Source organism: Galendromus occidentalis, unplaced genomic scaffold (assembly GCF_000255335.2).
Source record: "Galendromus occidentalis unplaced genomic scaffold, Mocc_1.1 scf7180000077527, whole genome shotgun sequence".
In the NCBI taxonomy this organism is placed as follows: Eukaryota; Metazoa; Arthropoda; class Arachnida; order Mesostigmata; family Phytoseiidae; genus Galendromus; species Galendromus occidentalis.
This window is the reverse complement of record NW_003805515.1, coordinates 1,717,206-1,737,026: the sequence shown is the minus strand read 5'-3', so window position 1 is coordinate 1,737,026 and position 19,821 is coordinate 1,717,206. Positions and strand designations below refer to the sequence as shown.

Sequence of the window (19,821 nt, the reverse complement as noted above, 5' to 3'; positions counted from 1 at the left end):
TGCTTAATGTTAGAATATAGAGATATATCCCGAGAATGCCCGCTAGCGGTCACTACACCCCCTCGAATGGGGGAGCGAAGCTCCGGAGATTGCACTGCGAGCAGCGCGAGAATTATTTTACCGAAACAGGCTGCGCAATAGAGCTGCACCCCCAGCATCCCAGTGTTGCGAGAACTAATTTCACGACATTTCGAGGCAAAACAGCGACGACCCCGCGGTGGAGCTGCGAGGGAATTTATTGAGTCCTCACACCTGAACCAGGTCCCTCTCTCGTCAAAGTGTTAGCTCTAGGTGGACCGTTAGTCGTGGTTTAGCTCTCACTACGATGCTGACATTATCCGAAACTACACTACTCGGATGAACAATCCGAAAAGCAATGCGTGCGGTTTACAAGCGGATCGTGCCTACTTCCAAGACGGCGTAAAATCTTCTGCAAGAAGCTCCTCTCAGACTTGCAGGACTGACTGAGCATAGAACCTACCTCTTATCTGTGTTCTAGACTGCCGCGAGACTTGTTGCCAACGGTCTCTCTGACCGTTCTCTGAAACAGCCGTGAAGAGTTTTGCTCGTGTTGAGTAATGGCGCTGTTGAAGCAACGTATTTCGAGCTTCTTCCTAATGCAGCTAGGCGATCAGGAAACTTATTCCCTGGTACTCACGTTCTGTGGACTGCGGATTCACTGTTGTTACGAGGATGCTCACTGTGATTACGAAGAACCCCAGTCGGGTCCTTATCGAAACAACCATGGTCGTGGTTAAGATCTTGTCGAACCCCGCTCCAGTTCAATCCGACGGTGGAGCGCGGTCCAACGGAACTCTGGAAGTAAAAGACGGGCTCATCAGAGAAACATTCCTTCCTCCAAGCCTCCGAGGCAGATACGGACCGGCGTTAACAGCCCGCGTTCATTCCGCGGGATGCTCTCGGCCGCGAGGCATGCGCGTGCACGCTCGTAAGGCCGGGATCGCATCATACCTCATATTCCAAGCGAACGTCCTGATATAACTTACACGGAAGAATGAGACGAAGAACTGAAACGGTAATCACATGGGTCTTCCTATGTGTGAGGTTCGCATGAGTTCATTGAGAGTTTCCAGTATACCAGTCCCTCCAATCTCAGCGAAAAGAGCGAGCCCGTTCACCGCTTGTTGGACTTCCTGGAGATAAGCAAAGGTCATATGCTGCTTTGAGCAAAGCATGACTAAGAAAGCGTTCGCGTACGAGGACTGTCGGACATATTCGCATTTTGGGGGAATCAAGCTTCGGCTCTAGAACTTTGCTACCGGTACGGCTCGAGATGAAGGATCCCGCGGATCCGAAAATATACAGGAATTACCATTAGTGAGCCGGTGCAAATAATCTCAACCGCAGAATCGCGTCAAGCTCCTTATCACAGGACTTCTTTCCACCCTCGTGGCGCTGAGAATATCCAAAATGGTCGCATTCTCGAGACGCCTAAGCTGTGTGGGGTGCCATAAGGCTATCCCATAAATAGATTCTCCTCTCGGCGCTTTCGGAAAACGCCGGCGCCGCTCTCTCAACCTAAGGCACGAGCGAATCGTTCCACCAAGGAACTCTCTGGCGGAAATCAAGAGAAGACGCCCCGAGTCGGTACCCGCGCAGATCCTTCCCTCCCGGGGAGAAAATTCCTTTAAAATCCGACATAGCACCGAAGTGAGCCCTTGATGAGCCAGAATCGAAGTTGGGCATATATCATAGATTCGGACTGTCCGTGGATTCTGAGTATTCCTTCGCTCGGAAGCGAGAAAAGACGGGTACCAGTCTCCCTCTGGACCTGTATTGAGATATTCTTAAACCTCCTCCGGATGACATTTGGATTCAGAGTTTCACTCCTTTTGCAACAAAGTTGCACCCGAGGAAGACTGGATTCTCTCAGTCTTATCACGATCAAGCAAGAATTCTGCTATCGCCTCAGGTTCTCTTGATTTGTTCCTGAATCGGTATGAGTATTGCGAGCGCTTAATCAGTGTCTGCGAACTCCGTAGACGTTTGGCATGGAAGAGATAGACGGTCGTCTTGGAACTGTTCTTCCAATACTGCACGAACTATGTTCCTTTCCTCTCAATAAGCGGTGTGAGCTCTCGATCGCGAGCGGATCGGCGGAAGGCCACCCGAGATTTTTTTCTCACGGTGACCGAACGGAAGCGATCGATGAATCCGGTCCCTGTGCCGTGGCCGGTCCTCTCAGAGCTGACCAACTGAAGTTCTCCCACGCTTCGATAGATAGATAGAAGGAGAACTAACTCCTCCTTTTATGGGCTCAGTGATCATTCGATCTGTATAGTTGAAGACACTTCTCTCCGTTAGAACTTTCTCTCGGACTTGGTTGAAGGCTGAGCAAAATGCCGCGGTCGACGAGGGGGGTCGAAACGGATCTCTGAGCGAGACGTAGAAGCACCGCGAACAGTCTAGTCCTGAAGCGAGCGCGATTATGAACAGATTATACCGCGCGATGTACTCGGCTCTGGTATCCGAGCCCCCGTTCCCATGTTTACTCTCCAACTCTCCATAAGCTGATTGTTCTGAACTGATGACCACGGAAGAATGACCGGCCCGCAGAAAAAAACCGAAATAATCCCCCAAAAGGAGACGGCTACATAGTTCATGCTACTAGTTTCGAAAAGCACTTGCTCAGATCATGGTGGAGCTATCCGGAGTGCTCCCATGACCCTGGGTCGGACTCTCGAGCCATACCCTCGAGCGGCGGGGGGAACTCGACTATCCCACGGAATTCTCGCCGTTTACCGAACATGTGAGCGGGCGCTCGAAGTTACAAAGTTGACGTTCCATCCCCTGTTTCGGATCTCGATTTCTGCAGGTGCATCGGGAGTGGATTTTCGGTCCTTTCGCCAGAGGATCTCGACAGATACCGGTTTTCTCGGGGCTCGGCAATGATCCCAGAGTTCGGGGATCCGTGAGCAGTCGAGCCTAGGTGTCCGGAGGTTCCAAAAGCCAAAGAGGCTCTCTCCGATCGAGGAAATTCATCGGGGACGGAGGATTCTCAGACTCGATCTACTCTCCGTCATTAGCTTCGATTTTAACGGTACGGCAGGCGAAAGACGTCGAAGCATCAAGCTGACTTCGCTTCCTTATATGGGTTCTACAACAGTCAGAAAACGCGTGGGTGATAGCGCGCGCGTTCCTTTCATGGACCCAGCTCCAGATACTTTTGAATCAGACACGATGGCCGAGCATACGGGAACCACCGTTCCGATCAGACTGTTCAGATGTTTCACTCGCGCTCTCAGCTGGACGGTAGGGTTGGACTCAGAACAGAGATTCCGTACTCGAACCCTCGCACAAATACGTCCAAACTCCGTCTCACAGTCTGCTCCTAATCGGATCGAACACTTCGGGAGAGCCACGGTAGGCTGCAGTAAAAAGCTGTAGAATGGGACGTCGGGACCGGTTTCGCATCGAGTCCGCCATCTGAGCTGGCTGGGACCGGGTGGAGGTCCGTGTTGGAACAAGATCGAGTCTGAAACTCGGCTCACAGAGAGCCGAGAGGTAGGAAGCAAGAGACCTCCGGCAGTCTTTCCAGTCGCCTTTCCAGCCGCAGTATTTCAAGCGATTCCCGCAGAGAGGCCGGAGGGGCCACTGCTCGCCTATCTTCCACGAGGATAACTCTCTCAGCTAAGAGAATATGAACTCCAGATAGGATAGAGCCCTACGATGAGCTCAGAAATCAAGCACGAGCATCTCTCCGAATGTGATAATGAAAACGCACTAGGTGCTTTGGCTCCTGCTGACACAGGCTTCCCGACCGCTTGGAAACTGATGATCGATTTCTAAATCACTTTCCGAGATAATTGTCGAGATGGATTTTGCCTACAGAAAACCGCGCCTCGGATGATATTCGTGCCGAATTCAGTGAAAATAATTCAGACGCCTGAATTTTAAGGACACTCCGCGCGTCTGTGGAATGACAGATAAGGGCGAACTGAAAAAACACGTACCTTCTGTCAAGGGTCCGGACGTGCGGTGTATGCTCCACGACCAATCACAGCACACAAGCCCTATGCCCGTCTCGTATGGCGCCAGGGGTCGCTCTCATCGCCCGTCACTTTCTCAAGAGAAAGAGACATTCTTCTTTTCGTGGAAGAAGATTGTAGCCGCTAAGGTTGGTGCTATCGCCGCGCGCAGTTCGGGTGTGGGAGGGTGGAAGGGAGCGTGCATGAGCAAGACTACCTCGTTGATCGGCCAACAGCGAGTCTGGATTGTAAACAAAGCTCCGAGAGAATCCCGGTGCCGACTTCTTCTTCTTTTTCGGGCTCTCCGACGAGGACTCAGTATCAGCCTCGTGCTGCTGAGCCCGCGGCCTAGGAGCGGACCTTCGTGTGACTCCGGCTCCTTATTGACATCCATAGCTTTTCAAGCAACGGGTATCGATTTTATCGATCATCAATAGAGCACCGAGATCAACTCCGCCGTATCTCCGAGAGTGTGTCCGCGCACCGCGCATTAAACTCATTTTTCCGCAGCTTGGAGGGAATTTTCCATTGCCCGCTTGCGCGACTGGCATATCCCCTAATTTCAGAGGAGACGAGTCGTGACGACGAGAGTCGGGGAAGGTACTTCGACTCCATCGCGGCCTCTCGGACGAAAGACACGTGCGGGCGTCACCTCTTCAACCATAACCTCGTTGCGGTTCGTGCCCATTCTACAGAGGGGATTCCCACAAGCGTGCAACGACTCTAGAAGAGCTCGAACTGACCCGGGAGTGCAAGGAGGGGGTCTGGAGCCCCGCCAATATCATGGATAATCTTTTTTCGCCTCGAATTGAAAGCCTATTCTCCTGTCACGAGCGCCTCCCNGAAAATGTTCTGCTCCTCCTGATTGGACGACCTTTGAGAGTTGCTCCGAGGTGCTACTCAGGTGGTAAAGCAGAGGAGTGACAATGGGTGCGAGTCATTGTCCCTACGGGCAGCGGAAATCGTCGTCGAGCCAGTATTTCCCTTGTCGACAATCTTTCTGCTATTTTCAACGATTTCGCGGTGATAGAGGGAAATCGGTGAGCTGTAGATGAGATAGCGGGAGTTCTGTCCTCCGGAGTCAATTAAACTCCTGATCACTGGATGAGAGCTGGGGTCCACATGCTAGCTTCCTGGTCTGAGCCCGGCGCTAAGAGTGGCCAAGTGAGGAGGTTCATGATTAGGAGGGTGAACCAATTCATGTCGTATGATTTTGCCGGAGGATAGCGGCGACAGCGGAATATCCTCAATTTGTAAGACATGGGAGCTCCGATGAGGCAACCCTCTTGAATGAAGCGGCTCTTCGGGGAAAATAGGTACTGATGCAAATCTCCAATCTCCCAGCTTAGAACGAATGGATGGCAAATTTATTAGGATAAGATGATCAGAAATGTACAGTTTCTCAGGTCTAAAATGGTATCGTTGGTTTTCATCAAGAAACGATTGAAATGCTTGCGAAGGCTCAGACTCTCCGCTATGTGTATACGGATGTTCGGGCAGTTTACGTTTGAATAATTGATTGCTCCCGGACGTCGCCGGAGACACTCTCCCAAAGATCGAGTAGGCCGTTTTTTCAGAATCGCATGATGTACATATTCTAGGAGAGTACACGACCACACATGTTAAGGCACAAGTGAAGCTTCGTGATTGATGAAACGCAAATCGGATCTCGCGTATCAAATTTGATTATCCGAGCGGTAGGGAGCGGGATGTTGAGCGATTCGTGGATTTGGAAGAGTTACTTCGTTCCTTCAGCTCACACTCCGGCGTCCGGGATGAATACGCGCGGAACTTTTTCGAGAACGAGGGTGTTGCTGGCATGTTTCGATCATTCTGGGACCAGGAGGAGATCGGGTGTCGTCACATCGAGGGGAGCGTTCCCGGCTGCACTCAAATATGGCTGTAGACATCTGAATCTTCTTCCCGCACCGGAGGCACACTCCGGTGTGTGCCCAAACGGCTTCGCCCGTCACCTTCGGATTGGGGCCGCTGTTGTTGGGATTGGGTCGGCCAATGACTCAAGTTTATGGTTCTGGCGACGGACGATCTTCGTCGGTCTTGAAGTGGGATAGGCGGCTCTGACGTCCTTGTTGCGAACTCCGGGTTCGTCTGTAAATCGAGATTGCGTCACTTTTTTCCGGAATGGTGGTCTCGGTGCGTGAGAATCTGATTGGTCTGATTATTGTCTTCTGATGTGGGGTCAAAAATTGTATATCTACTCACGTAGCAAGCGTTATCCATGCGACTCATTCGTCTGCCATACCCTTGCAGCATGTTACCGACAAGTATGCTGGGTCGCCTCTCGTAGCCGCCCGTAGAGTGCACAGTATCGCTCTGGGAAGATCGCGGGAGTTGAGGTAGCACTGCTCTCGACAATCTTCTCACTGGATCTCCGCCACCCATGTTGCCCATTTTGTTGGTCACAGTCTGGAAGACATCGTCATCCTCCGCATCCTGGAAGGCAATCCATTTCTTAGGTATGCAGCAGAACAACGATAGCTCGTTGACCAGCGAATTTTCTCCGCATCCGGAGCAATATCGGAATCGCGGGCTCGTCCCTATAGAAATGAGCACCGGGTCTCAGTCGGCGTAGGCCCCGGTCCACGAATCAGGAGTCCCGAAATCTTATCAACTCACCATGAGGATATCCTGTAGCGTTTGTAGCTGAGACAAGCGAGCTTTCGGATCATCGGAGCTCATGAGCTTGGGATCAATGCCAGCCACCGTCTGAAACGATTATTCCAGTCCCATGAAGGTCCTGTCCGGTATTCGAAATACGACAAGAAAAACCGCATATTGCTGTCACTCTCAAAACCCACCGCCCATTCCGACAACACGGTTTGAGCCATGTCGCCGGATGATCCGAACGTGGTGTTCCTCCGGTTGTATTCCCGGGCGACTCTGATATCATGCTTCCAGAAACGTTCGGTGTCTGGTAGCGACTTCTCTGGAGCGACTTCTTTGATCTGGAAAATTGATTCTTCCTCGTCCAGAAAGCCCAACTTCAAGAATTCACCAAGGATGCTCGTCCGCAGCCCTCCGGGATTTCTAGGCTCGGGGATCACAGTACTCCGGCCCTTGCCCCTCCGTTATGGATATAATCGAAAACAGTCGGACCCCAACTCCACGATATGGCACGAAGTATTGGATCCTGCAGCCGACCGGTCACTGCGGTGGAAGTCGAGTCTTGGGTGGAACCGGGCCTAAGGATCACTAACGCACCTTCAGAAATAATGAGCCGGCGATGATGATGCACATGATGTTGACTAGAGTCAAACAGAAGGAAATTATGGCCATGACGGCACACTCCTTGTGCATGTTGGCATTGTCGAAATAATACGCCTCGAATCCTGGATGAGCTTTGAACGCCGGGTAAGTTACCCGTTCGACCGTAATATTCGTTCGCGGGAGCGTCACCAGCATCTTGAATTAGAAAAACGGGAAGGAATCGATCAATAATCCGCAATTCGACGCCCAGACTCGCATGACGGTTTCGATGACGATCGGGAACGGCTCATTCGAGGACTTCGGCGGAGATTTCGCCTGCGAATGTGTTGTGACGGGGGCGCTCGCCCAAGAATCTACTTCGATAGATCCGGCAAGGTCCGCGAGAATGCCTCCGTCCCCGAGCGAGGGAAACCGAGATAGCGAGGTTCAGGTTAGCCCGATGGCTACGCATCTCAACGCTCGAGGAACCGTCCAGAACCTGGATCAACGATATTCTCTCACTCACCGTGATCGGTTCTTGCGCCGACGCTTTTATCACTTTCATCAGCGCCAAGGACCACAACGTCCCCTGAAAAATGAAAAGGAGATTCGCGCCTCAGAATCTCATGTACATGTGTTGTTACATTATACAGGTACTGGAAACGGGGTTTCTCCTGAGGGGAGAATTCAGAGTCGCTATGCTGAGCTGACAAGAGCTTCCGGATGACCTACGCAATTAATTGACGGTGGTAGGAGCGAAGCGGAAATAGCTACTCCTACAAGACAAGCCGAGTTTCCGCCCAAGATCGCCATCGCAACACCTCCTCCGGATGGCAGCGCGACTAATGCACCCACCCACAGGGATCTCCATTGACCTCTGGAAGAAGGATGCCCAATTTTCAGCGGATGGGCTCCCGTAGAGTTTTGGAGGTTATTGCTGTCATTTTTTGTGTTTGTATCGTATTCAACATGAGGGACAGCCAGTCGCAAGCCTCGCATACGGTTCCTTCACCTAGCGCTCTGTTCGGAATTGGGCCAAGTGTTCGGACCCCAGGCGAGGGCGCCTCGCTCGTCCCCAAAGTAAGCCATTGTTATGCCGAAGCAAAAGCCGAAACTCAGGCAGAGCAATAGCCCGACGAGCTCGGTTTTCAGCCCTGTCCTGACGAGCTTGTAATCATGAATGATGATCCCGAAAGTTATCGCCATAATCGGACCCTGTGAAGAATTTTAGAGGAACCTTGATGACGATCTAACGGGAAGCGGAGGGGCATAGACCGATATGAGGTACATGAGAGGAAATGTTTCTCGAAAGCTCACCATGAGCGGGGACACCAGCATGGCAGCAATGATGGAAACCACAGAGTTATCCATCAATCCCAGAGCTGCGATCATCCCGGCGAGGAGGATCAGGGCGACGAAATCGAAATTCAACTCTCCAGCGGCTCGGACACCTTCGACCACCTGAAAAACATTGAATATCCACCACCGGTAATCACTGATATCGAGGCAACCCAATCTCCGCTTTTCCGAAGCGTGTGCTCGTACACCTGCGAGAGTCGAGTCACGTCGTCCGAGCGTCCACGCATCGAATTCCCGGAAACGACGAGTTGGAACTCACCTGAGCGACTGTGAGGCGAGCGGTCACGGACTTGAGAAACTTCTCCTGAGCATTCTTGAAACCAGTTTTCTTCTTTTCCTCGAACCTGGTGAGAATGACAGTGGGCTATGATTTATACTACGATAACTTTCAGTTTAAATTACGAAGGTCCTCATTCCGGACTTGCGAACCGACCGCGTAGGCACGGGAGATTCTATCTTGGTTTTATCGGTATGTTCCGAATTTTTGTAGGACGAATCCATACGTGAGCTTCGTATTGTACTCGCCTAACTCCGAGTGTGGAGTTCCCGGCTCTCTTTTCGATCATTTGCGACGGAGCCTCGCATCTTGCGCTCATTCATGATTGTAACATGCGTCCGCGGGGACCAGAATGGGAATGAGAGATTCCACTGAGAGTCATTGATCGGACAACTGATATTCTATGCAGCCGTCCGGAGCAGAAGAGGCGAGCTGGTGAATAGGGATCATTGCAGGAAGTTGCGGTATCAGTACTAGGCTCTCGCGGTAGATAGTGAGGTAGACTCTTACGAATTTCCCATGAGAATTTGACAGCTTTCCGGAAGAGATATATCTGTCCAGCTCAATGATTGTGATTCGTGTCCATAGTCTAGGAATTGAGTGACTACACGGAGCGAAGCAGTGATAAAAGGTCGTCATCACGATCAGTCAGAACCAACGATTGGCCGATGATCCCGCTTCAGCCGGGGGAGATCTCCGCTTCATATCTGTAACGTTTACATCGCTCGTCCGGCCGAGGAAGGACACGCTTGGCATCGAATAATTATGTCGACAGCCGACATGCTGAATAATTCAACATTGTCTCTTGTTCTGTGACTAAAATCGGCGTTCCTTTCGTTTGTGGCAACGCATAACCACCGATTGATAAGCCGCCAGTCATGCTTGCTGTCATTTGCTAACACTATGGCTATTTGCTATAGATACTGGATTCCAATACAGCCAATCTTTACTGGCTGGACGGAGCGCTTTTGTCGCTCGCGCGGTCTATATCGGGATCGGAAAATATGAAGGAGGAGACAGCGCTAATCCGATACAAATCCAAGTCCAGTCGCATCCGTTTCGAGCTCGATTAGAAACCGAAGACTGAGCTCTTCCAACGCCGACCTCGGAAATCCTGACCGGATGGGGTCATGCTGTCTGTGTATATACTCACACGTCATCGTTGTTTTCGATGAATTTCGAGTTGTCGCCCTCTCCGCGGTAAAATATTGCACAAGGCATACACCTGAGAAGAAAGGAGTGATGAAGCCTTCCCTTGTGTAATATCCGACTACTCTCTCAATTTGAGAGTCGGCGTCCTTGTTGGCGCGCGAATTAATTTTCTCCGGAGCGCCCGAGATGCGCAGTCTTCCTGGCACGCTCAATTCTATTTGAGAACTCATTGAGGGGTGGTGGCGTGGTGGCTTCTGCCCTGACGAACAAGCTCGAAAGCAATCGAATTCGAGGTAGGGAAGAAGCCTCTCTCAGTCAGAGCTCTGTTTCCCGACCACCGACTAATTTGCTATCTACGTAAGCTGATTTATAGAACATCATAAATAGAGGTTTTATGGTCGTTGCGTGCAGCGAGGAGCTGCCGGATGGGAATCGAAAAGAGCTTCCCTTCTCGATCCAGATTTGATATGTAGGGTGCTCCGTCATTGAAAGCAGGCTTTTCGTACTCACGCCACGGTGCTTCTCTCGTCCGTTCCGATCCCTCGGGCAGTCAAGAGTCGCAGTACCATGTCAGTCTCATCCGAAGTTTCCACTCCGAAATAAACTTGATAGAAATCATCTGCGGGCGATGTGCACCACACGGCATCTTTGATTTCCAGATGAGCTAGAGTTTCTCGGAGAGCCTGGAAATGTCAAAGCAAGATGCGATCGATTGGATCCTCGATCAGGATATCCAGAAGGCGGCAACGAGCTTTTAGTCGAGGGAGCTGCTCGGGTCGCTTGTAATCCCATAATGGATCAGAAATCTTCCTCCCGAGAGCCCTGAGCCCCGACCAGTGATTCACTCACCTGTTTATGCTGGCTTATGGCGACAACGTTATTGTTGTTATTATTATTGTTCAAGTTGTTATTGTTCCGATTGGTTTCATTGAAGTGTATGGTAGTCTGGCGGAATTTGTTGTCGATCTTCTGATGTGCTGCAAGGAGGAAGGCTCATATCATCTTGAGACGGGGGTCGTTTTCCGATAAAATGGAAGGGAACAGTTCAACTTCGGAGTTCGCGGAGCTAGGAGTGATCGCGGCGGCACGCAGATCGCCCCATCCCGACGCCACAATCCTGGTGTGCCGGTAGCCCGAATAATTCCGCGATGCATGCAAATATTCAGGGGAGAAATCCGATTTCGCTCGCAGATCTCTCAGCACATCAAAGATTTTCCGCTGTAGGCCTTCTGTCTGCGGACTAGGTTCTCAAAAATAACGTCAGATTCGGAAGTAACCGTGGATGAATATTTACGCTAAGCATTTTTGCATTGATGATTTTCTGTTTCGGAGAACGTGACGCTTATGGAGCGTCGCTTCACGCGCGTAAAATACTGGGATCTTCGGTAAGTCCGTCCCCAGCCTCACATTACACAACCGGCATGATGGGTGTAGCACTCCTCCATTGCAGACGAAGTCGGATTCGTTCCGCTCGTCGAATCTTCCGAACATGTTTTTCGGCAGCGCTTCAATCATCAGCAATTATTCGAGATTGGAGTCTCGCTCAACCCATCCGAAATTCCCTTGCATCTCCGAATGAGTGCTCCCGGATTCCCGAAAATAAATCCCTGGCTCGGACTGATCGGTGGGACTCGATGACAGTGACGATCAGCGATCGGTTCTGATGTCAAGTGCATCGCCCCACAAATGAATAGAATTCAGGAAGGGGCGGAAATGCCCTGAATGAACATTGATAGCATCAGATATCTACACCCTGTCCACGGATGCAACAAGGTAACCACGCTGGATGCGATAGCTGGGATAGGTTGGCCGCTCCATTAAAAGCCGTGCATGTCACGTTACAACATTTTCATACATGATATCACATATACTTCGACCGAAGAATGCATCCGCCGCAAGGTCGATGCTGTCACGCCTCCGCAATCATTACGGTCCACGGAACAACTTTCGAACACATTTACGGACGCTTCTCCAAGGAAGTAGGATTTCGAGGCTTCCGCAGATCCATATTCCCAAGTTTTCGCGCCGAAGAAATGGATTGTCGATAATTGGTGAGGCCGCGGCCCGGATCGGCGACAAACTCTGCTCCCTAAGATGCCCCAGGCTCGATCGGGCGCACGCTGGAAACTCGTCAGGTGATAGACGTCAAACTCTCCTGGATGATCATCGCTGATTCTCGGCGGATAGGTCTCCGAATTCGATATCCGGAAGATGAAGCGACCCTATCCGACCGACCGAGCGCTGTGCCCCGCCGATAGTTCCTCAAGAATAGCCAGTTCTGTGAGAGGTCAGGTTCGAGGCTCCAAGGGTGGAGAGACTTCGATAAAGAATCACCGAATGCTTCTCAACCGGAGGCTCCGATGAGCGACAACTCTGATTTCGATTCGGCGATCTATTCGTCCAATCCGAAACAGCTCATCAACAGAAGAACTCCGAGTGAGCTCCGTCGCTCGGCGCTCCATTCTTGAATACCGAATATGGGTAAGAGAGATTGTGGTGCATTCCGAAGAGAACCCACGAAGAAGAAGAAGAACCCACGATCGGCGGGGGGGAGGGGCAGCGGAATTGACGAAAGGGAATCAAGTGCCCCCGAAACCGTCTCATCTGGCTCTTTGAGGGGAATCGCATTGACGGTAATTGTGTATCTCGGGCTACTGATGGAGGTCTCCGAGTTACGCAGAAATCGGATGGAAGAATTCACGGAAATCACACCCTTCTTTGACTGCCTCTGAGAAGGAGAATTGCAAAGCCACTTGATTCTCATTAGTCAACCATGAGCTCTTGAAAATCGGATCGAGCACACCGAAAGCGGGCGAGACATGGGACATGGCTGCTAGGTACAGAGCTGCGGATGTACTAGGCTGCTCTCTTAGCGACGTTCGATCTCTGCTATCGCAGCGACGGCTGTGGAACGTCCGGGGAATAATCCCATGATCCGCTGGAGACAGCGAGATCATTCCAAAGGACTATCTATGAATCGTTCGCACCCCGATCGCAGCGAGGAACTCAATTGTTACTCGACGATAGCATCCACCTTAATCAGGAATTTCGAGAGACTCGTCCTAATCTAGCCTGAGACAATGAAGGGCTTACCGCGATCGAGTAAATTGTGCGTGGCACTTCCCCCAAGACTATCGTCTCACAAGGATGGATAATGATAATCCGAGAATTATGGAACACGAGAACCCAGACTTATTTTCGCAAATGACCACTCCCTTCGAGATAATATCGACCAGCATATTGGCCGTATTCGAGCGTCCGGCTCCGAAATAATTTTTCCCCATGATAAGAGAAGGGACAACCCGCGCGAGATGGGGGACCATGCTGATTCCTCGGCCCTGATCTCGGAAACGAAATATCCGAACGCGTTTCGGTGATCGAGATGCCACAACGGGATTGGTATAAGCAGCTGAACTCGATTCATCCAATCCGCCCTTCGGAAACTTTGAAATAATTTGGAACATGGACAATTTTTTAACGGGAATCAAGAATTGGGGTCGGCCCCGGACACCTCGCCTGCTCCCCATGGAGGTCACGTCATTGGGCTTGAAATCTATCCTTGCCTTATGGAACAACGACCACCAGCCATGTTGAGACGGTTTTTTCCCAACAGAGAGGTGCGCGTGTCCTCTACGTTCGGACAGACTCTTATGCTCGTCGGTAGAAGCGTGGCGCTCTCTTCGGTTGAACGGTCCCCGTTAACGACAGAAAGCCTCAAATAATGGAGTGCCTTGATCCGGTCTGATCAAAGGCAGGAAGAATGGAGTTGTCGCCGAGAAAGGAGCCATTCAATTCAGTCGGAATCATTCGAGCCACGTGAATGACCCGTTGGCTTTTCACCAATTTCGAAAGCGACGGAGTATGTACTCAGAGAGCTCCCGAACTTCTGTATGATTCCTCTGTACTAATTGTGAGAGTTAACCTAAAGGCTTCGGGATGATCCTCACCTTTGCCCTCCGTCTTCGGAATGCTCACAACAAACCACATCGACATGATGGAAGCCGGGTTGGCGTTGATCTCGTTCTAAAAATGAGTTCACGTTCGGACCGACTCGAGTCGGCAGCGTCTCGTGCGAATCGACACAACAACCAAGCGCAGGCAAGAGATATCGCGTGCCGCTTTTTCCGGAAGGAGAACTCTCCAGGCTGCCCGCTGGAAAGATCTCTCACTGAGCCACTCACGCAGCAGCAGAAGGGGTAGAGACCGATGCGCTTGCGAACGAAGCGAGCGTATTTCTGCTCCTAAATAGCGAATGTCGAAGTCGTTTAGCGCCTTTAAAAGTGGTACCGCCGCCCGCCCGCCTGCCCGCCACTACCGACAATTACAGAGGTAAGAGGGAGCGCTCTTTCCTGCGCGATCAATGCAGATGCCATTCCAGCACGTTGGGTTCCTACCAGCCGCCAGCAGTATGAGCTGTAGCCTTGTGTCGACAGAGCTTGTGGTCTATGACGTGGCGCGATGATCTCGGTCGCAAGAAAATTTCTAATCCTCTTCCTGTCATCCGCTCGTGATCCTGTCTCAATCTTTCACCCAATTCGATTTTCCGCTGCAAGTCTCAAAGTCTCGGACTGATTGTTCAACGGAATCGATTTTTGACGTGGATCTCCAATGAGGGAAACAAGTCATATCTTGTAACGCGGAATGCATGTTAGAGTGAAATCAGTTCTATCGCTCATGGCGTGATCGAGTACATCTGGCGATTCATGGCCGGGGGATTCGAGGCAAGATTGACGAGAGAGAACCAAGTAACGGTTTTTTCCCATGTATGGGCGAGGCTGGAAAAGCAGCCCGAGCCTACCGGTGACGCCCGAGAGCTTGAGATTCGAGGCAAGCGTACACTATCTCGGATGCCGCTTCAGTCGGTCAATCAGAGCCAATGAACGTGAATTATTACGCTCGAGCCTGTCGCCTTTCCGGAAAACGGGTCGAAGCTGATCCTCAACACGGAAGCTCGCTTGGATGATTTTCGACCTCGATACTAGAATTCGAATGGTGGCTGATTACTGTTTGCCAGAGTATAGGACTGAATGAAAGCATAGAGGCTCGGGATTTCATCTCCATTCCAAGACTCTCCTCCCACAGGAACTCCCCTTAGATTGCGCGTTGTTGCTTTTCGATCGTTGTTTTGAGGGAAACCCGCAGGGCCGTCAACGGGATTGGATACTGTTGAACTCGGGTCGTAAACTAATCCCTCGTTCCCGCTAACCAGAAACATCCGCGAATTAGGCGACAACAGCTACAGAGAAGTTTTGCGATAAGTCTCGGCTTGATACGCGAGGTTGTAAATTTTTTTCATTCAATCGTCCACCATTGGCGAGGTTTCGCTGTTTGAGTAGGCTGAATCGATTCGCTCGTAAATATCTCGAGTAACCCCTCTTCCGGCATCAGTGCCGTCTGTGAATCTGATTACGTCGACACGTTCATTCAAGCTTTCGTTGACGCATTCCCCATTGACTAAAGCGGCAGGACCTCACCGGCATGGAGCCGAGGGAACGCTATCAGAAATAAGCAGATGATCTGCAATGACGACACTCGAACCGACTGCCGCTCAATTGCTTCAACTGGGGCGACGTAACCTTCCGCTCGACTATTCCTGCTCCACACGAGACGCTCCGAGATAGCATAATATATCATCACCACGCCAGGAAACATGTCATTCATCTGAATACTTAAATTTCTCGGAGCCGGCGAAACGTTGATACTGCCGATCTGTATACGGCAGCCGGCGAATTCACTTCCAGAACTCAAGGAAAGCTCAGTAATAGTGGATATGAATGAAACGATCGCACCGTTGATGGATGCGAAGGTTCTCTCGGGAAGCTTCCATCGGCAGTCGCGAGAATGAAATGCACGGAGTTCCGGAAGCGCGCTCCCTGCTCATGCATCCAGAATTCATATATCCGACGTTCATTGTGCTTTGTGCCGACGACTTCCAAGACCTCGGAGAGCTGGAATTGCGCCAGAAAGGGAATGCCTCGGTCGTATGCGGTTGGCTGAAGAGATGTTCCCCAACAGGAATTATCTACTGCACACTCGAGTTCGAATTCCTGTTTCCAACCGGGAAACAGACATTCCGACAGCCATTCCGGATATGGTTTTCGGGGTATCCGCGCCATTCACCAGGAATCAGGCTGTCTCCATCCCGGGTCCGGACATCGCGTCAGCTGTCTGAGGAAAACAGGACCGACTTTCATGCCGGTACGACGTCGCAGTCGAGATCCGTGGAGAAATCTCAAGGCTCCTCAATGCTCCGCCGAGGATCCATTCGTTCCGGAGTCGGACTCACTACTAAGCCTGCAGACTTGCGCTGTCATCCCTCAGGATCGTCTCGATTTTTCTGTTCCTGTGTATGGAATTTCGGGAAAAACTCCTCCGAACGAGCGTCTGAAACGCCAGGGTCATATCTCGATACCGCTCTGATGCGTCTACGCCTGTGTCGACAAGGATACACGATGAATTAGATTCAAGGAGGCCATCGTGAGTTGAGAGGGTATCTGGTCCGTTGGGTAGACAGAGGGCGATTCTCCCGCTGATCACGGGAAGTCAGTGGGGACACTGAGCTTCAAGACTGTTCTCAGACTCAGGTCCTGCTCGATATTTAACCCCCTCGATCTCATCCTTCCTCTCTTGGGATCTTCTGCGGCATTCGGTTCCGCGACCGAAACGATGGCCGGTCGACTGATCAGGGCGACTTGAACTCCATATGCAGGGATGCCTTGCATTGAGTGAGATTAGCATTTGGAGCTCTCTCTGGAGAACGCGCTTCCATGGATTCCATCACTCCATTTCCCCTCTCAGAAACCGCGACGACTTACGCTCCTGAGCGCTGTAAAATATGTATCCATTTCGTTTCAGTCGATATCATCCAGGTCGAAGTCAGAAAATAAGCTGCCAGCCTGACGGGCGTATTGACAAGAGATCGAAAGCTCCACCCTGACAAGTGGGCCGCTCTTGCTCTCGCCGCGTTTAAGGCCGTTGTTGAATAAGGCCTTGGATGCGCCTCTTCGCAGTATGCCAACGTTTGCGTCCCCAGCTAACTATTGTATGCGTGGAGTTCGACGCGCGCGAAGAGTGCGGAATCCCGAATTGGAGTCCGAATCTCCGGAATCCAGTCCGGAGCCGAAGCAAGAGCTGTAGGAGTTGGACTTCGGAGTATTCGGAAATTATGCCGGAATCTCTTCCGAGAGCTCCGGGAGCAACGATGTCCATCCGAATGCAGCCCTCCTCGGGGAGTGTCCCATGACTCATGAGTCATGACCGTTCAGAGTGGCGGTCGTATCGGTGAAAATATTGTAAGTCTTTTTCGTACGACGTTCCGAGCGAGAGAGAATCCTTGGAGAAATCAGAGATTGTCCCAAGTAGGCACGTACCCCTCTCTCATCTGAGCTATGGCGTTGAGGGTGGAATTCTCTCCGGAGACGTTCGAAACAGCGGGGTCTGTCCAGATTCTCTTTTCGAAAATCGACGGTCCTCACGGCAGAAGCTAGGATAGACAGAGATTTCGGAGGGATGCACTTCTCTGCTATTGTGGATGAGCCTCTTCGATGCGGGTGTTCTCTGAGTCTGAGTCATTCGAAACCCTCCCTCGTCGGGGCAAGGTTCCCGTGAGTTCTAAACCACGATATTCTCGAAGTCGAGGGTGCGAGATGTCGGTCTTCTACTGCGAGAGGACGATGGCGCTTCTCCCGATCCGGAACTCTTGACCACCCTCAATCATCATTGTCCAACGACGAGCGTTCGGGATGCATCTCCGTCCTTCTGTATCATGACTTCATCGCAACAATCTGGATACTTTCCTCCAAGCCTCAGAAGCCTCACCTAGCGGTGTAACGGAGCGAGGATCCTTGTGAGCTTCTTCGTAACGTCGCCGGCATAATGAGCCGATAACTTTGTATAGATTCATTCCCGAGGTCGAGAGAACAGAAAGAATGTCATTGAGCATCTGTCTAGCGACTCTCACACGTGTACGGGGTCATGACTCGTCAACTCCCAACCGTCGCATTCTGACGCATACATCCTGAACACGCCCTGGCAGAATTACATGAGCCTCACGGTATCGAATGACTCCGTATCGGAAGGATGCTTTCGAGAATTCGACTACAGTCGAACCCGCTCACAAGAGGCCTCTCGGGGAATTGAGAATGGTCTCTTATATCCGGTCTCTCTAATATCCGAGGTACAGGTTTTCCATGGAAAAACCTAAGAAGTCCCGTTCTCGTATGACTCGGATGCCCATACCATGATTCAGCGCAGGGACGATCGTTTTCAGAGCGAATTCTGATTTATTACGGAAGTTCATCAGAACCATATCTTATTCGGGCAGCTTTCGAGAGGAAGAAAAGTCATGGAAGGGCAAACCTGAATTCTGCTTGAGATGCTTCTCTCTTATATAAGAGGTCTCCGACATGGGACTCTATGGAGCCGAGGTTTCGGGATGGTCTCTTATATCCGGTTTTCTCTTGAATCCGAAATTCTTATACGCGATATTTTTACCATGAAGCCCTATGGAGAAAAAATCGGGGAATCGGGATCGGTCTTTTATATCCGGTTCTCTATTTTAGGCGGGTTCGACTGTATCCCGGTAGGTCGACCTCGTCGATCCGGTTCAGGTTTTGCAAGAGAGTAGCGAAGGGAGGGGCTTAGAGACAAAGACGGGGGATTATGTGATATTCAAGAATCCGCAGCGCCCGATCAGAGTCCACGGCATGAGCTTCACGGTCCCAAGTTTGTTCTTTTCCTGGGCCCCTCTCAGCAGGCAATTAGCAGGCTGCCGGCGTGACCTGAATATTAATGAGGTCAACTCCAGCTCAATATAGGGGTTAGGGGCTCTGAACCTTCCAGATTCGGCGCGTACATTCCTTCACGATCGATGTCAAAAGCCTGGATCCGCTGGGTCCCACTCCGTTCTCTTCACTCCGAACTCAAGGGAAAACTCTTCCTGCCCGAAAGGATCATCTCCGGTTTAGATCGCGGCTGGGGCATTCCATCGAGGATGGTTCATCTAGCTTGCATTTGTCGGTTTGCTCTCCCAGAGGCGCGCCTCGCGGGTGGAATAATTCTCGACGTCGATTCGCGCGGGAACCGAGCTCGGGCTCGGTCCCGAGAACTGCTCGGCCTGCAATACTCATCAGCCTTCAGGAGCTCCGGGGACTCGGGCAAGCTTGTGCCCAGCGGCAGGGTAAAGTGAATTGAATTCTCAGCTGTTCCAAACAGATATGGAAGATTCGAACCCTCATTGGGGCGTGAATTCTGGCTCTCTCCCGGCTCCCCGAGGAGGGACCCTATGGACCAATCCGGGAATCCAAGTGAGGATGAGAGTCGTGAAATGCGTCTTTCTCAAAAAGATTCCGCTCCTCGCGCTGTCATCGGTAGCGTTCTTCAGCGACGAATCGTTTCCATCCGGGAGGATCCTCATATACGAGGAGCCACCCCTGTCGACTCATGAGCATCTAGTCTTACGGAACCGGCTCATATGGCCGCCCGCTCACTTTGGATAGTCGTTTATCTGCCGTGATCGATCATTTATAGTTGACGAATTCGAGCGAGTGCTCAGACTTTTTAGAGCGACCAATTTGAATTACAAAAGAGTCGTTGAAGTCTCCAGTGAGCCGACCGCTAAGCGAAGTGGGCCAAGCGCGAGTTGACAAGCTACTCGTTGAGAACAATTCCAGTCGAGCCGATTCACAGTCTCTTCAGCGATGGTTTCCATAGAGACTGGTGAATGAGTACGAAAACATTGACCGGCGCAGCACAGGCTTCACACATAGTCTGCAATGTTGTCCAGGATTCTCTCGCTATTTCTTTTCGAGTAAAAGCGGATGAAGTGAAAACGATGTT

At 51.3% G+C, this 19,821-nt stretch overlaps 1 protein-coding gene across 1 annotated transcript; it reads right to left on the bottom strand.

Moving 5' to 3' along the window:
- Nucleotides 1–5,560: 5,560 nt before the first annotated feature.
- On the bottom strand, nucleotides 5,561–14,234 carry LOC108864879 (uncharacterized). Its single transcript, XM_018641292.1, has 14 exons — nucleotides 13,932–14,234; nucleotides 10,834–10,961; nucleotides 10,495–10,667; nucleotides 9,986–10,057; nucleotides 8,815–8,899; nucleotides 8,514–8,657; nucleotides 8,209–8,411; nucleotides 7,929–8,073; nucleotides 7,723–7,785; nucleotides 7,212–7,412; nucleotides 6,809–6,955; nucleotides 6,627–6,716; nucleotides 6,213–6,443; nucleotides 5,561–6,098 (listed from the first exon to the last, which is right to left on the bottom strand). Exons 1-14 carry the CDS (start codon nucleotides 13,975–13,977, stop codon nucleotides 5,880–5,882), a joined length of 1,947 nt encoding a protein of 648 aa, XP_018496808.1. The 5' UTR covers nucleotides 13,978–14,234; the 3' UTR covers nucleotides 5,561–5,879.
- Nucleotides 14,235–19,821: the final 5,587 nt, after the last annotated feature.

Excerpts from the sequence above, each read along its gene's own strand:
- LOC108864879 (XM_018641292.1), bottom strand. The coding sequence starts at position 13,977 with ATGTCGATGTGGTTTGTTGTGAGCATTCCGAAGACGGAGGGCAAAG. Across the intron at positions 7,413-7,722 it reads CGGCGCAAGAACCGATCACG|ATGCTGGTGACGCTCCCGCG; the intron begins GTGAGTGAGAGA and ends TTCTAATTCAAG. Across the intron at positions 6,444-6,626 it reads CGCTACAGGATATCCTCATG|GATGCGGAGGATGACGATGT; the intron begins GTGAGTTGATAA and ends ATTGCCTTCCAG.